This window comes from Anas platyrhynchos, chromosome 3 (assembly GCF_047663525.1).
Source record: "Anas platyrhynchos isolate ZD024472 breed Pekin duck chromosome 3, IASCAAS_PekinDuck_T2T, whole genome shotgun sequence".
Lineage (NCBI taxonomy): Eukaryota > Metazoa > Chordata > Aves > Anseriformes > Anatidae > Anas > Anas platyrhynchos.
In genome coordinates, this window is record NC_092589.1 from 19,901,365 (window position 1) to 19,918,025 (window position 16,661).

The following is a 16,661-nucleotide window of genomic DNA, read 5'->3' on the forward strand; positions in this document are numbered from 1 at the left end:
TGCTCAGAACTGGGGAGGGTAGGAAGGGAAACAAACTCATAGTGAACTCATGTTTTTTTTATTTGGTTGGTTTGGTGGCTTTTTTTTTGTTTTGTTGTTGTTTTACTTCAGAGACTGCAGAGATGGACGTGGTGTCCTTTGTCATCTGGTACTTGGTAACCACCTTGTCTACTCAGAGGTAAAGATCTCCCACTCTGGCACCTTCATTAAGCCAATGTAAAAGGATTGGAGAAGGTGTGCCTGAAGTATCAGACAAATGAAAGTATTACATCCTGTCCTAGTAGGAAATGGTCCCTCTATGTAGATGTGTTTGAATTTTGTACAGTGAGCATTTATCTATGCGTGGGAACTCACTACTTGGCCCTATATTAATCTTGGCAAAACAATATTTTGGGAGGGCAAGTTTATACAAGAACTATGTGAAGGAGGTTTTGTGAACATTACCATGGGTGTATGGCTGTATACTTGAGAGCAGATGTGCAGACACAAACTCAGTGCTTCTGAGTTTGTTTACACTTGTTGGAAGAGTCCACTGGATACACTGTCCTGGCTCTTGTTAAACCAAGACAATGTATGTATAAACACCTTGTAATTCTGACCTGCTTAAAGCTTTCTGAAACCCTCTGTAGTTCCATTAGCGGATGAAGAAGTCCCCAGAATGCCACCCTTGTCTACATGTTTCTCAAGTAACTATGTTTGGCCAGTAAGATCTCACTGTAGTTCTGTGGGAAGTGCTAAACAAATCGCCCTGACGAGTTCATAAAAGCTACTCATCATGGATGGCATTAAGCAAATGGGTTGCAAGTACTTGGTGCTTTCTTTTGTGTCACGCAATTGAGCACATGTCCACTCGGCAAAATTGATGGGATATTTCAGTGAAGCAGAATGTATACATAAAAAAATTTGTAAACAAAATCCAGTTGTCAGGGAAGGAGGGGACTCAGCAGGTCAGGGTGACGGCTGGACTTGATCTTGAAGGTCTTTTGCAACCTAGATGATTCTATGAATTTTGAATGCAGGGGAAAAAAGTTAAAAATAAATAAAATATCAGTCAGCAGCAGGAGTTTTAACTCCTACTCGTTACTCCACATACTCTAGTGGAAAATGTCCATTCTACCTCAGCAGCAGCAATGCCAAGGAAAAATTGTGGATGATTACAGCAAATCAACAGGATTTAAAGTTCTGGTGTGGTCAGGTAAACAGGCAGTGTAATTAGTGTTTAGGAAAGGGTCTAAAATACATTTCCCCTCTTTACAGAAAAAAACAGAACATTGTCTTTCCTGTTATTCAGTAGGTCTCATGGTATTTTGAGCCTCAACATCAGCGAGGGCAGAGAAGAAATCTGTTTAAAATGGGGACTGTGGCCAAGCACTGACTGATGACTTCATGCACGAAGGTCTCTCTACTTCCATACAGAAATTTTAAAAGAATATCAGACAGCTAAAACCTTGCCATAGATCGAGACAAATGAAATATATTCACTTAATATAAAAGCTTTACTCTTCAAAACTGAAAGAAATTATAGCTTGAACATTTGCAACACTTGAACAATTGCCATTTCTTTTAAAAAAGCTGTTTTAGCCCCAGCTTCTCAAGCAACTCATGCACAGAACATTGTGCAGAGAAACAGACACGGAAACAAGAGAACACTCTCTTTTCTTGAATGCAAAAGGAAGACAGAGGCAAAACAGAGCTCTATCCCCATAAACAAATAAACTTGGGGTATTTCTCAAGAGAAAGCTATTGCAGACTTAAATATGACAAAGGTAACACAGGCACAGATTCTAGGATTGAAGCTATAGGCAACTGTCATGACAGTTCAAACATGGCACAAAATATCATCAAAACTTCACCCATTAGTTTTTGCTTCAAAATCATGATCTGAGGTACAATGTCATTCTAAATGATGATTGCTCTTGATTTAGAGACGTTCTTTTCCACAGACGAGTCCCACTTTTTCCAAGAGATGGCAACACAGCAAATGTGAAGCTCTTATATATCCATCTTCATGTCTGGTAAGAGAAGCCACTGCTTTAAAAAAAAAGTCTGGCTTTCCTTATGTTCCTAATTGGAAAGCCTTTTTTTTTTTTTCTCTGAAAATCCAGCCTCAGCTGCAAGGGACAAACACCTGACCCTGAGCCATTCTGAAATATATCACATGTACCAGTTCTGTTAAAAAAAAGAAAAAAAGGCGGGGGGGAGCAACACTGAAATAATTGTAATTCACTCTAAGAGAGCTCATTCACTTATTCAAACTCGAGGTAATCGATGAATGACATCTCAAGGAGACTGCTGACCAGTCTTTTCCAAGTACTTAATCTTTGACAAGATGAAGTGAGCGAAGCATGCCTTAAACAACGAGTAATGGAAACCAGCACACTTCACTGTAACAGTAACCATCCCCTTGCATTCCTGCCCAAACACCTGCAACACTCTACAGAAGTCTTGGAGAATTCCCAGCATGTTCTGACATCTGCATTAGTTACCTAGTGCTTCACAGAGCTAGGTTCTGCTTCGTGACAGGATTTCCTAGGCCCTCTCACAACACAGAGTACCTGGAGGAGAAGCCAGAACATCATGCTAGTCTATGCACACAAGAGCTTTTCTTACCTGCACTTTCCCCCAGGCAGAACTAAACTGCTGTTCAGCAGCCACCTGCAGACTCCTTGCAACAGTAACCGCATCACCACCGAGGATCACCTGCCGTAGCTGTCCTGCTTGGGTTTCCAGGACGGCCTTACTGAGCTTTGTCAAACCTCTCATGACCATGATGGCATCCCCCGCCATGGCTTATTTCTTTCTCTGCTGAAAGATGAAAAAGAAAAAAAAAAAAAAAAAAAAGGCAAGAGGTCAAGGAACAAGTTTGCAACTAGGTTCAAGTCACTGAAGAGCCAGAGCGGTATGTACCAGACAATTTTGTTTCACTTTGACAACCAGCCACCATAGGAATTTGTTTGCAGCTCAGGTAACACTTCAGCCAGCTGGAATGACAGTAGGCTGTCACCTTGCCAGGCAAAGGCAAGGTGTCACTCTGACAGTGACTGCTCATGAGCTAGGACAGCGTTCCAGGACTTCACACAAATATTCAAGTTATCTTTAACTGGAGGAATCATAGACAGATACATTTCAGCAACATTGCAAAGACTGCCTTAATTCTTCACAAATGTTTAAAAAGGATTAAAGCATTAGAATCAACTCCTGATTATCAGGGAACATATTCTCAGTGCCTGATAACACAGATGAAGCATACTGACAGCTGCCACATCCCATTACTGCCCTGGCGCCACTGTCATTCATGTAAAAGAAAATCAGGGCTGGCTGGGATCCCAAAACCATTTTGCAAGGAAGAGTTACACCTGATTATTATTATTATTTTATTTATCTCCCTCATCTTTCAAGCATTGCAAGGATTATTGACTGTAGGGCTTTAAGCAGCTTGGAGGGTCCAAGACTTGCATCTACATCCATGGTTTCTAACAAAGAATATGAAGGCATGCTATCAGCACAAGATACTGTCTAAGCTTCATCCTTATCTGTAGAATATTCTCCCTGATGGGTTTTGTAAAAATCTGGCTTCAACAGGTACCAAGCACTACCAAGACCACAAATTTAAGTTATGTCCTAGGTAGGTATACTGACAGATGTTTAAACAGTGATCAAGATCAGGAATAACTGAATAGCCATGAAGTGAGTATTACATATTACATACTTTAAAGCATGATTGTTAGAAGGATGGTCAAGTGTTAGCAGCACACCTAGGTTTAGTGTGTTATCTGTAAAATAAAAATTAAGTTGACCCCAGTCATCATTCTGTGCTTAACCTTACAAAACCTGTCCCTAAACTCCAGATCTGTAACAACTGTTATTTCTGAATCCCTGTAGCATTTAATCACACGTTTAATGCTACAAAATGCACTTTTGTATCATACTGTGCACAATCCCCATTGTGAAATATATTATGAAGCAAGAGACAAACAATCCTCCTTTATAGTCTTTGGCTATAAAAGATGGCACATTGCTCCTGATGATCTTCTGACATCCATGTTACCATCCTCACTTTCCTGCACACAGTGGTTACAGCCATCTAGGTATCATGCAAGTGGTTTCTTAGCCCAGAAGCATCAGCAACAGGTTCCTATGCTGCACAGGAAAGGTTGGGCTATTACAATGCACCATTCAGCCCCACACCTCTTTGCTTGCTGAAACAGCAGCTTCTGTGTAGCAAACGGAAGCCTGCAGGCAACTGACTTGCTGTCTTCAACCACCTGTCACAGATTCCCTGCAGGTAGCTAACAAACTGCGAATGGAAACCACAAAGACAAGGCATAGCTCAGTAAAGAATTCAGAATACCCCAAGGAGTTACTAACACAGAAGGCTGAGAAGCATACATGGAAAAGCAAGACCATTCCTGCTTTTTAAACAGAATTGTGTCTGTAAGCCATCTACTTCCAGTTCCTCATCTTTTGTACACCGAATCCTCACCTTTACCTGACAAAGCAAGGACAGGAAAATGCAGAGGAAACAAATACACACAGACACACTGAAATTATTACTCCTTTGGCAACAGCCATCAAGAGAAAAGAACATTCAGGCAATGTCTACATCCCTTATCAAGAGCTATGAGGGTGGGAGATAAGTGCAACAAGAACTGAACTGATTGATACTGGAAGCATTTTCCTCAACTGGAAAAAAATCTCATTTTGTAGATCCCACACTTAGCAGGACACATGGGTTAGTTATCCTAAAAACGGCACAGAAAGAGGACACTAATGAGGTCATTGCAGCCAGAAGGGAAGAGCATGGAAGAAAACACCTGCTAGACAATCACAAAGGGAAAAAGACTATACACAACAAATAACCAAGAATTAGTAGAATTATCTTCTTTCTTCAACAAACAAGTGAGCACAAGGATGGACAGGAAACATGAAAACTGAAAAACAAAGAGAGCAGCAGAAGCCTGGTATGTAACCCCAGCAATACACACACATGAATACCCAGTACAGACAGGAGGCAAGATATATATATTTTTTTCCACTAAGCTCTATTCATGCTACTATTAAATCAAGAAAAAAAAAAAAAGCATAAGCAAGCTCTATCAAACTGATTTTAAATCAGGTTGTTTCAAACAATTGGTCCTAGTACAGGAAGTTTATGTTACACTTGACTTGTCTCCTGAGGACTCGTTACCTAGCTCTGGCAAAGATGAGGCCTTTCTGTACAGACAGGGACAAGTCGGCCACATCTGCACAAGCTATCGGAGTGCCTGCAAACCTGGATCAGAAAGCTGACAACCGTCAATTACCAGCTATTTGCCAAGAATAGGTGTGATCACCTTTGAATTAACCTATGGAAAGCACCCACAACTTACACATTACTGGGGCGGCTAGAACCAAGTCACCCTTGGACACTGGACAAAATTCACATGGCAGGTGGGGGTCTGATATGGGTTGGATGCAACACTTTAAGGTAGACAGCCTCTTTACATCTCACAAGGCTTTGAGCCCTGCTGCAATGCCACAAAACCAAATCAGGTAATAATGAAAGCTGCCTTCGAGACTCCTGTGTGCAATGACCACCTGCCAAAAAGCCACCGTCCTTCAGTGAATTTCCACATTGCCTTCCTTCTTCAGCACACCAGGCTACTGGACTGCAGGATTAAGCAAGTACAAGTAACCCAATCACATGAACAAAAAGCCTCAGAACAGGCAACAAATAAATTGTTATATTTGTACTGTTTCCAAAACATGTCTTCATTTGTTCCTCTTCTTTTCCACATGTTACCATGTGCTTATGCAGACCATTCTCTTACACAGACCACTCTCTTACTCCATGTTTTTTTTTTCTTCTAGGTGCTTGTACAGCCCAAAATCCTATTCATATGTGCACATTACATGTGCATGTATACACAAACACATACACAGGACAGAGATTAAGTGTAGGGAGACTTCTAATCCTACAAAAATACACCAGAATTATTTTTGAAAACTTTCTTCCAAAAATACAGCTCTCTCAATGCAGAGGAATTATCACCAACAGTTTACTATCCCCACAAGAAAGACGCTCATCTGCTGTCAGTTTAACTAAACAAACAAGCCCCACACAGGCACACCACCACAGAGCAGTTTTGCACTAGCCCACATTCCCCTCTAGGTAATTTTAAGTGCCTACGTCATCTCCAACTTCTCTTTTAAATTAGTTAAAAATGAAAACCATTAGTACAAATAGTAGGGCAGATAATTGTTTACAGCGTTCCTTCATAAGCATGTAATTCAATCCCTACGCCTCCCCCCCTTCCTATTTTCTATCATCACAATCACTGTTATCTTCACTCTATCTAAACAAGGACTATAATCTTGGAATCAGTGTTAAAACCACCCACACCATGAACGCTGAAGTAGTTGTGGCAACAATATGAAATTAAAAATTAGATGTAATAAAACATTTTAAAAACCCACAACCACAAACAAGATACAAGTGACCAGGTGCTCAGCACATTTTTTCCATGGCCCTAAGCCCAGCAGCAGACTACAGTAACTTCAAAACAAGAGTTATTCATTAAGACGTTCTCTAACTTATCTTTTTCCTTTAAATTAAACTGAGGATGTGCCTTGCTTATCCCCTCACTCTTCCCTCTCCTTGCATCTCATGTATGTTTCCACTTCAGAAGAAATTTGTTTAAAAGATCTGACCTGCAACAGGACTAAGAGCTCAATTAGACTTCTGCCCCGTGGCTTCGATTCAAGCCTCCTTGAACTAAATTCAAGTCTCTGAAAGCAAGTTTAAAACTACCCTTGCACAAAAAGTTTGCCAATGCAATTCAAGACAAACACCTTTGAAAGGCAGGCAGAACTTGTTTACTCTCTAATCATTGTAAGAGCAGTACGTGCACTGAGAGAAGTGGGCTGCCTGGCAGACAAATGCATCTTCCCACCAGAATTCACAAGGCTTCATAAACACGTCTGGCAAGGAACAGAAATGTAGAAATAATGCATTCACAATTAAGATCCTAGCAAGAGAGCGCATTCCCTCAGTACGGTTCGCTTCCTCTATTATAGTGTCGATACAATACACTCATAAATTCTGGCCCAGGCACATGTTTCCCACCACACTGATGTAGATCTGATTTGGTTTGATTTTAAGGCTAAAACTCACTCATTTTCCCCCAAGACTGGGTTCTGCTCCTGCTCCAATAAAATAAGTATTTGCAATTGGGGGACCAAAAGAAAAAAAAAAAAAGCTTCATTTACCTCATTCTAAGGTCTTTAAAACTCACTAACCAGGCAAGGAAAGATTTGTGCCATTTTTGCACTTTTTCTTGCTCTGTTGCATTGAGGCTGTGGTGACACGGGTTTGGTTTTCTAACTGGAGTATAAACTGTCCAAAGCAGGGGCTATCAGGGCACCACCCTTCATTCACCATTCTTCCTTTCAGAAAGGCAGGTTTCTGGATGTAAGAAGTGACACACTTTACTCCACTAGCCTTTGATCCTGGAATTACGAGGCTGTTTCTTCCAATCCCCATTCCAACCAGCACTGAGTGCAAAGCAGCATTTACAGTCCCCTCTTCCTCCACCAACTGAGGTGATACAAACAGAAGCAGCAGGCCTTGCACAATCTATTCCTTGTGGACAGATCAAAAGCTCTGTTGTGCTACCACCTAGCAGTAATTTAATTTCACAAATAATCACATTAATCCCGACCATTAATCCTAGTGGAGGGTTACTGTGAGCCTGTCGTCTTCATCCACAGTTGACTCAGTTCCAGCCACACAAAGCTGTTGGGTTTTGTTGTTGTTTTTCCCTCCTTTTTATGCACTGGACACTACTTATAATAATCTTCTATATAGCTCAAAAGCTGTACGCACAAGCATAGCTTTAATCACGTGAATTATTCTCAAAAATACTGTGGATAAAGTTGGTTTTCGTGCATGTGGATCCTTTATCCAGCAGCACAGACAACTGTTCATTAAAACAAAAAGGGAGCATGACTGAAACACACGAGTTAACATTAGTTTTGGGTAGACGTCATATTTGAAGCATGTATTTATCACACTGAACTACTACAAGCTGAATTTACACTTTTGTTTTTTATGGCAAACTTGTACAAAACCACAACTGACAGCATTAACGAGTTCCAAGGCATCCCTGTCAGTGTTGATGTACAGCATCCCTTCAAAACCCAAGTTTTCCACAGCACAAGAGCTCTAACCCAGAGCATTTACAAGAACGTTACACCAAAGCTCTGCAGATCAAATCCAAACATTTGCACTTCAAACAGAAAACAAACATGACAAACCTCTCAGTCCATGTTTGCAGAGTAGCTTTATGCTCTCTTCTCTCCTAACTGGTGAAGTGATGCAGAGCCCACTGCATTCAGAGCCCTGCCTGATGCACACGGAGCTGCGCAGCTCCAGGCAACCCACAGGGCTCCCTGCTGGGCTCCTGCTCTGAACCTGAATGCCAAGTAGGAAGGAGGGAGGCTATCAGCTGGCAGCTGTGGGTTTTTTTTTGTTTGTTTTGTTTTTCTACGTACATCATCATTTTGTAATTGTTTTTATTTCAAGTTTTATTTTTCTTAAAGCACTCAGAGTCCAATTTGGAAACCAAACAGTAATAAAAGCTCCATCTCACAAACAAATGAGATTCCTTTCGAATAAAACACACCATTACTTAATACCACGGTCTTGAGAAAATAGAAGCTTTTCCTCTTGCTTTTAAAGAGGTATCAAGTCTTCATGAGTACATCGCAAAGAGCTACAGAAATGGGACTGATCTCTAAGTTCTCTATTAGAGGGAAGGTAGCAAATAATTTACCCAAAGTTACATAACGTGTCGGTGCCAGAGCTGGGAAGAGAATCAGTGTGCTCTCCTAAGCGAACCGACCCCAACAGCATGCCCTCTGTAATTCAAGTGTACTTAAAACGACAAAAAACTACAGAGCAAAATGAAATTAGGATTCACCTTACCAGCATATTGTTAACAGACACATCTAAAGGATTAAATGATGAACAAGCAAAGGTTTAGAAAAACTCTGACTAGAATCATAACCTTGGAAAGCTAGGCACACCCTGTAACTTTACTATAAATCTATCTTCCTCAGGTATAAGATGACCTTTTCCTTATAATCCTTTTTGTAGCTGGAGACAGAACCACGCACGCTATGCCTCAAGTCACTGCTTAAAAAGTCAGCAAGAGGTACTACACGTTTTCATCCATGGCTGGCACTGACTTGCCCACTGCACATAACCCCTGTTATCGCTGTGAACAGCAGGTCAAACACCTCGGCCTCCCACTATTGATCCTGGAGGTGTACATGCCCGTGCAGCCCCCGTGCCTTTCAACGTTGCCCAGGAGACCAGGGTTATGTTCAAATTTAGTAACTTACAACACATTCAGGTCTATTCATAGCCCCCTTAGCTCACATAGCTAAGGAGCTGGTAATGTTTCTTGTTCTGGCTGTGTCAGAACCTTTCTGTAAGAAGAAGAAAATTATAGGATGCAAGAAGAGGCAAAAGAGACTGCTGCAAGAAGACACGAATTGATCTAATTCTCACTAAAAAAAGGAGGTGTTTGTTGGGAATGTGAAGGTCCAAAGCAGCCACAGCTGCAGTGACCATGAAATGGTGGAGTTCAAACTCCTTAGGGAAGCAAAAAGGTGATGAAACCATTTCCAGACAAACGAAGAAAATCACCATGTGTAGGCAGCATGCATTCACCAGGGGGAAGTTATGCTTGACCAACCTGATAAGGTTCTGCACCGAATTGAGCAGCCTGCTGGACGCCAGGAGAGCAGTGAATAATGCCTTCCTAGACATCTGTAAGGCTTTTGACACTGTCCCCATAGGACAGCCATAGAGAAGCCGTTGATGTATGCAGAGGACACAAAACTCAGGGGAATGACTGACTCACCAGAAGGCCGTGCTGCCATCCAGAGGGACCCTGACAGGCTGAACAGATCACTAGGATCTCACAATGTTCAAGGAGGAGAACTGCAAAGTTCTGGGGAGCAACAGCCTGACCTATGGGGAGAGGCTGAGAGAGCTGGGGACTGTTCAGCCTGGAGAAAAGCAGGCTTAGGAGAGATTTTATCAACGTGATATATGGGTGCAAAGAAGGCAGAGACAAGCTCTTTTCAGTGGCATTGTGTAACGTGCTGTGTACTGTGCTTGAGGTGCCCCTGCTTGAGCAGTGCAGCAGGACCCAATGAACTCCAGAGGTCCCTTCCAGCCTCAACCATTCTGCAACCTCAGTGCTGAAAGGGAGCGAAGCACAGCCTACCAGCACCTACATTACAGCTCTGCCACAGTCCTCAGACAAGTTGTTTAGTTAAGTTGCTGGTGATCATACAGAGAGCTCTCTCTGACACTAGAGTACATCAGAGCAGTGAGCTCTATACAGCTTGTAACTCACCACTAGGCCTAACCTGCAAGCTCTCAAAGATAACACAATCTACAGTCTAGGATTATTTGTGCTCTCACTGCACAGATTTTGTGAGATCATATTCCATACAGTAGGGAATCAACACACCATTTGTCCTGACTAGAAAAGCCAAAGCTTTACACAATTTATACTGAAAGCCCTTGGAGACCCCAAACTTCCCATAGTGATCTGTGAACGACCATGTACGACGCTGATATGTAACAAAATTTATGATTCCTAATTTTAGAAGAGTTCTGTGAAAGAAACACTCGTTTTACTTCCTACCCAATTACCTCTTTCCCAGTCCCGATTACTCTCTTGCCGAGCACTGTGACATTTCAGAATACTGAGTGCTTTTACAGTACATTTGCTCAGCACACCCAAAAATCCAGTGTGTAATTGGTGAAAACGGAGATCTAAATGGCAATAAAGAGGCTACATGGAGATCTACACACACACACACACACAAAAAAAGAAACTGCAAGGGCAAAACAAACATAGAAATAGAACTTTGTAAGTATAAGCTACCATCTGTACAACGCCCAGATGCATTTAGTAAGTCTGCAAAACCAATCAAGAAAATAACTTGATACACAAGATAAAAGAACATGATGAACACACGACCCCTAGTTTCCGTATTAAGACATTTTTAAAAGCACAGAAAAAAAAATTCGTTACGTACAAATAAGTTCAGTCACCAGCCAAGCAGTTAAACATTAGCGAAGTCAGAAACCAAGACTTGAGTTGCTACCCCCCTTCCCTTTCACTTGCTAGAAAAAATAATGTAACTTGACAAACAAGGTGTGAAACAACAGTCCACCAGTTGCCTGTACAAGGACTGCTGGAGGACTAGAAGCCAAAACAAGCTCTGTTCCCGCTGCAAAGATTCCATACGCGCTATTATTAACCTGCTCTAAATATCACAAATGAAACAACCAGAGCTGCATCGCCCGGCACTGAATTGTCCTTGACAGCAATGAAACAAGGCGATCAACACTCAGATGGTAAACACGTAAAGGAATTCTCCACATCTTCTGACCTTTTCTTCTACTTATCACACCACTTTATTTTTATAAAGGAGACACTCAGGAGGTCACTTATTTCCCCCCTCCCCCATTGATTAAGACTGTCCAATATACAACTGCTTATTTTAAGCGTACCTTATTTAAGGCTACTAAGGTCATCGCTAACAGTAAAGAAATTTCTGCATTTTGTAAATGCTTTAAGTCTGCAGGTCGAACAGCAAGCAGATGGGTAAGCACGTGAGCCACAGCTCAACTCTATTCTATCCAGGTAAAAATGAAAGACGAAGTACTTAAGACATGGCACAAAAATGCAAGACGCCCACACTCTCTTTAAATGACAGATATCTATCTGCTTTTAGCCTTTGACTCAGAGCAATTTCTGAACCCCTTCAGAAGTCTCTGATCAATCTGCTGGTGATTTTGACCATCATCTTTCTGCACCTCGTGCTAAGAATCATTTTGCACGTGCTCAAGGAATATGCCCAGCTTAGCGAAGCAATCTAAAGATGAGCAACCGAGGAAATAAAGGCCAGAAGATATTAACTTAATTCTTTACAGAAAAAGTATACCATAGGTTATTAAAAAAAAAGAAGAAAAATCTTTTGTATCCTTTTACATTCCTTTTTTCTTAAACGCTAAGTAAAAGTCCGCTTCATTTTTATAAAAAGTGGATTTCTAACTTCTTTATTTTTCCACGCAGCTTCCTGAAAAGCTTGGTTTTCCATTACCCAGAAGGACTGCAGTAAAAAGCAACTCCCCACCTACATTCTTGCTGGGTGCAACACGACCAGGGTGGGATATCAGAAGCCGTACCATTATGTAACAGTTCTGCAGAAGTTCGGACAGTCGGGAACCGCGAGCACCAGCCAAACTTTTATATCTGCGGATATTTATAGCCTGCTTGCTCAGTGCCTGTGCAGAACTATGCACTGGCCCATTAATCCCCGATGACTTCGCTACAGCGGCCCCACAAGCCTGTAAGATGTATGATTATTCCCTTGGATACATTACCGAGCCTTCAGGTCTCACGTTTTTGTTTGTTTTTTTGTGTGTGTGTCTGTTTTTTTTTTCTCTTCCATTTGAGCCACAAGCAAGCTCGGCAAAGCTTGCCTTTTACCTTTACAACCACCTCCAGGGAGAAACCTTCCCGCAGGAGAAGAAAAATAAAGGCGAGGGCAGCAAATACATGCGGCACGGCTGATGGCTGGGCGATTTGCCCCTGAGATTGCCCAGGGGGAGGCAGCCGCGCTCTGAGGGACACGAACCACGCAGGTCCCTTCCCCTCAGCGCCCCTCAGAGCCCCTCAGCGCCCCTCAGAGCCCCTCAGCGCCCCTCAGGCCCCCTCAGAGCCCCTCAGGCCCCCTCAGAGCCCCTCAGGCCCCCTCAGCGCCCCTCAGCGCCCCTCAGCCCCCCTCAGCGCCCCTCAGCCCCCCTCAGCGCCCCTCGCGCCCCCTCAGCCCTCCTCAGCCCCCTTCAGCCCCCTTCAGACCCGCTCAGCCCTCCTCAGCCCCCCTCAGCGCTCACCCGGCCGCCTCCGCCCGCCGCTCGCCTCCTCGCGCCCGCCCGGCCGGGCCCGCGCCGCCTGTTTACCTCACGAGCCGCCCCCTGCCCAGGCCCGGCCGCCAGCCCCGCCCCCGCCGCGCTCCCATTGGCCGCCCCGCTGTCCACGCCCCTCCCAGCACGGCGCGGCCGGCGAGGAGCGTGCCGAGCCCGTGCGCCGGGCGCTCCCGCCAATGGCAGCAGGGCCCGGGCGGGGCGCGGGCCAATGAGGGGCGGGGAGGGCGGTGCGCGCGGCGGCTGCAGGGGGACGTGAGGCCCGTGAGGTCCGTGCGGCGGGGCCGCGCCGGGCGTGAGGCGCGTGTGGCACGGCCCCGGCCCGCTGCTGCCGCGGGCGGGAGGGAGGGGGCGGGGCAGGGCGGGAGCTGCCTCAGGGAGAGGGGAAGAAACCCGTCAGGGCTGGGGGGGGGCGGGGTGATCGCCCCTCGCCTCATGGGGCTCGGGGGGTGATGGGGGTGGTTGGTACCCAGTGGCGGTGTGGAGAGCTGTGTGCTTTGCAGGAATCAATAAATAATAAAATATTTTTTTAAAAAAGGCATTATCCGCTGTTCTGTCATTTTCTCCTGACAAAGAGTCCCTTTCCAGCTCTTTGGAGGCTCCCTTTAGGTGCAACCCCAGCTCCCTCAGCCGCTCCTCACAGGACTTGTGCTCCTTCACCAGCTTCGTAGCCCCTCTCTGGACACGCTCCAGGGCCTCGATGTCCTTCTTGTAGTGAGGGGCCCAAAGCTGAACACAGCACTCGAGGTGCGGCCTCACCAGAGCAGAATACAGGGGGGCGATCACCTCCCTGCTCCTGCTGGCTGCACCATTCCTGACACAGCCAGGATGCCGTTGGCCTTCTTGGCCATCTGGGCACATTGCTGAGCCATGTTCAGGTGAGCATCAACCAGCACCCCCAGATCTTCTTTGTCTGCACAGCTTTCCACACCAGCTGGATTTCCCTCTGTTCACCACCACTCTCTGGGCCCGGCCATCCAGCCAGCTTTTACCCCAGCACAGAGTGTACCTGCCCAAGCCCTGGGCTGCAGCTTCTCCAGGAGAATACTGTGGGAGACCGTGTCAAAGGCCTTGCTGAAGTCTGGGTAGACTACATCAACAGCCTTTCCCTCATCCACCAGGCGGGTCGCCCAGTCATGGAAGGAGATGAGGTTGGTCAGGCAGGACTTGCCTTTCATGAACCTGTCCTGACTGGGCCTGATCCCCTGGTTGTCCCACACATGCTGTATGACTGCACCCAAGATGATCTGTTCCATCACCTTTCCTGGCACCAAGGTCAAGCTGGTCCTTACAACCCTTCTTACAGATGGGTGTCACATTAGGAGGTCTCCAGTCAGCCAGGACCTCTCTGGATGACCGTGACCGCTGACAGATGATGGAAAGCAGCCCAGCAATCACATCCACCAACTCTCTCAGCACCCTCGGGTGGACCCCATCTGGCCCCATGGACTTGTGACAGTGCAGGTGGAGCAGCAGGTCTCTAACTGTTTCCACCTAACCATGGGGGGTTTCTTCTGCTTTGGTAAGCACGTGCCTCAACAACTTTCCTGCCTGAAAACTAATACAAGGCATTCTTTCTGATGTATTTGCTGCAAGGTTGCATTAGTGCAGAAGTATATTTGGACAAGGTTTACGGATTAAATAGTTCATTTATTCTTACAGTATAATAGTTCGTTTATTCTCATAAACGCCCTCTAGTCATAGCATAACTTACAGGAGTAATGAACAAACAGCCCTGAGCTTTGATTTCAGCCATGTTAATTGCTTGCTTTGTCCAACTTTTTTTAGCTAACTAGTAGTCTGAACTGAGTACTTCAATCCACACTGAAGGACCTACTTCAAAGCTAGTGGGAGATGCAGGTTTTGTGAAGTTGTAAAGCACGCTGTATCAATAGTTTGCTACACATGTGTGTAGGGGTTCAGCTCTACAGCTGGTGAATATTGCTGTTGATCTGCTAGTTCCAAACTTCCCTGCTCTATGTAGTGGGACAATTATATCCCTTGCCTTCATCTATTGACACCAAGGTTGATTTGCCTGGTATTTACGAACACATAAAACCTTGTTTAAATATTACAGAAATTCCTTCATGTGTTTTGTTTCCTTATTTTAAATAAAAAATTAGCATCCCACCAAAGCCCCAGCCACCTTCCCAGCTGAGCCATGAGATGTTCTCTGCCAGCCACAACAGACAGCTGCAAGTAATCTTGTTAAAACGTGTCACCCAGCCACTGTCCAGATTGGAAGGAAGCCTCAGTAAATACTAGTAAGGCTAAATATTAACTTAAAAGGTTAAGAAAAAATTCCCCCAGGAAGGCACATTTTTTCTTCATTGCCATGGCACAGGCCATGCACAGACAAAACATATCTGAAATGGAGAGGCCAAACATGAGACTTTTGTGTGTGAGAACTGGATGGAGACTGGATGTGGTAGGTGATACAAAAATGTGGCTTTAATAAGGTGCTAGCCTCAAAAAGTTTTGTCGAAAATATGTAGTCAATACTGACATTTCCAGGAGTGTATACAAATTAACTATTAAATTTTTGTTTAAGTCCATACCATTTTCTCTAAAAGAAAGGTAATTTTTACCTTCCTCAGAAAAGAGAGATATTTGAGACGTCTTTCTTTGAGGACGCTCTTTTATCTAGAGATGTACTGAATTTGGATGCCAGCTCCAAGTTCGTGCGTAATGCCACCTAACTTGCGTCAGGTCAGCATTAATTGTGAAATAATGTCTTACTCACTGTGCTGAGCATGGAGAATTCCATGCGTTTCTGCATGAGCACGCTGTCATAATTTCAGATGTAGGCAGAACAAGCAAGGGATAAAGCTCTCCCAATCTTTCCAAGACAGGCCTGGCTGGTTCACTTTATTCCCATGTGGTAAACCATTCTTCCTGCTGCTGTTTAATTTGCATCTACATTGGGTTTATGTGGCAAGTTTTAGTAGCAGGGGTCTGCAAGGGTGGCCTCTGAGAGGAGTCCAGAACCTGCTGTGTGTCAGATAAAAGCTTGCAGCCCTTGGAGAGGAGCCCATGCAGGAGCAGGGGGTCTGGGGGGAGCTGCCACCCAGCTGTGGGGGACCCGTGCTGGAGCAGTTTGCTCCTGGGGGATGGACCCCGTGGGATGGAGCCGTGTGGGAGCAGTGCTTGAAGAGCTGCTGCCTGTGGGCAGAACCCCAGGATCAGTTTGGGAAGGAAGCCCAGGCCACTGCATTCTGGTTTTGTGCCCTTCACCAGAAGGTTGTAGATAAAACAGCAGAGACACACGCTTTGAATCAACTGTCAGAGTTTCTGTAGGAGCTGATCTGCTAAACATGCAATGCAAACACCTGCTAGATTAAGCTCTTTCAAGCAGGGTGGCTAGAAGAAACCTAGAAGACTTTCCTGCTAAAAACTAAAGTTTGGCATCCATTGATGCCTTAGTGCCTCCAGTATGACGTGGCAGCAGAATGAGGCTGTTGCATGTTACAAGTTTTTCCTTCAGTGTCTAAATCCCATGCAATTTCTGTGTTATGTATTTGTTTCCTTTTGCAGATCTGCACAGTGCAGATCTGAATGTACAGAGCAAGCATGAGCAGCATTAAGAAATCTGTCACAATACATCTTCGGTACTACAACTGTCATTTGCTTCTCAAATCTTACCCAGTATTGCCACATTCAGTCA

The 16,661-nt window shown here is 44.5% G+C and overlaps 1 protein-coding gene across 3 annotated transcripts in view; it reads right to left on the minus strand.

Moving 5' to 3' along the window:
• COQ8A (coenzyme Q8A) overlaps positions 1-13,082 on the minus strand; it is a 36,458-nt gene extending 23,376 nt beyond the window's left edge. Inside the window, exons 1-2 of one of the 3 annotated variants that reach the window (XM_038176117.2) lie at positions 12,968-13,082; positions 2,611-2,805 (exon numbers count right to left, since the gene is read on the minus strand). In XM_038176117.2, the coding sequence (XP_038032045.2) occupies positions 2,611-2,787 (177 nt within the window). In that variant the 5' untranslated portion in view covers positions 2,788-2,805; positions 12,968-13,082. The remainder of the gene's footprint in view (positions 1-2,610; positions 2,806-12,967) is intronic. The other 2 variants (XM_038176118.2, XM_072035493.1) reach the window with 2 other exon arrangements.
• Positions 13,083-16,661: the final 3,579 nt, after the last annotated feature.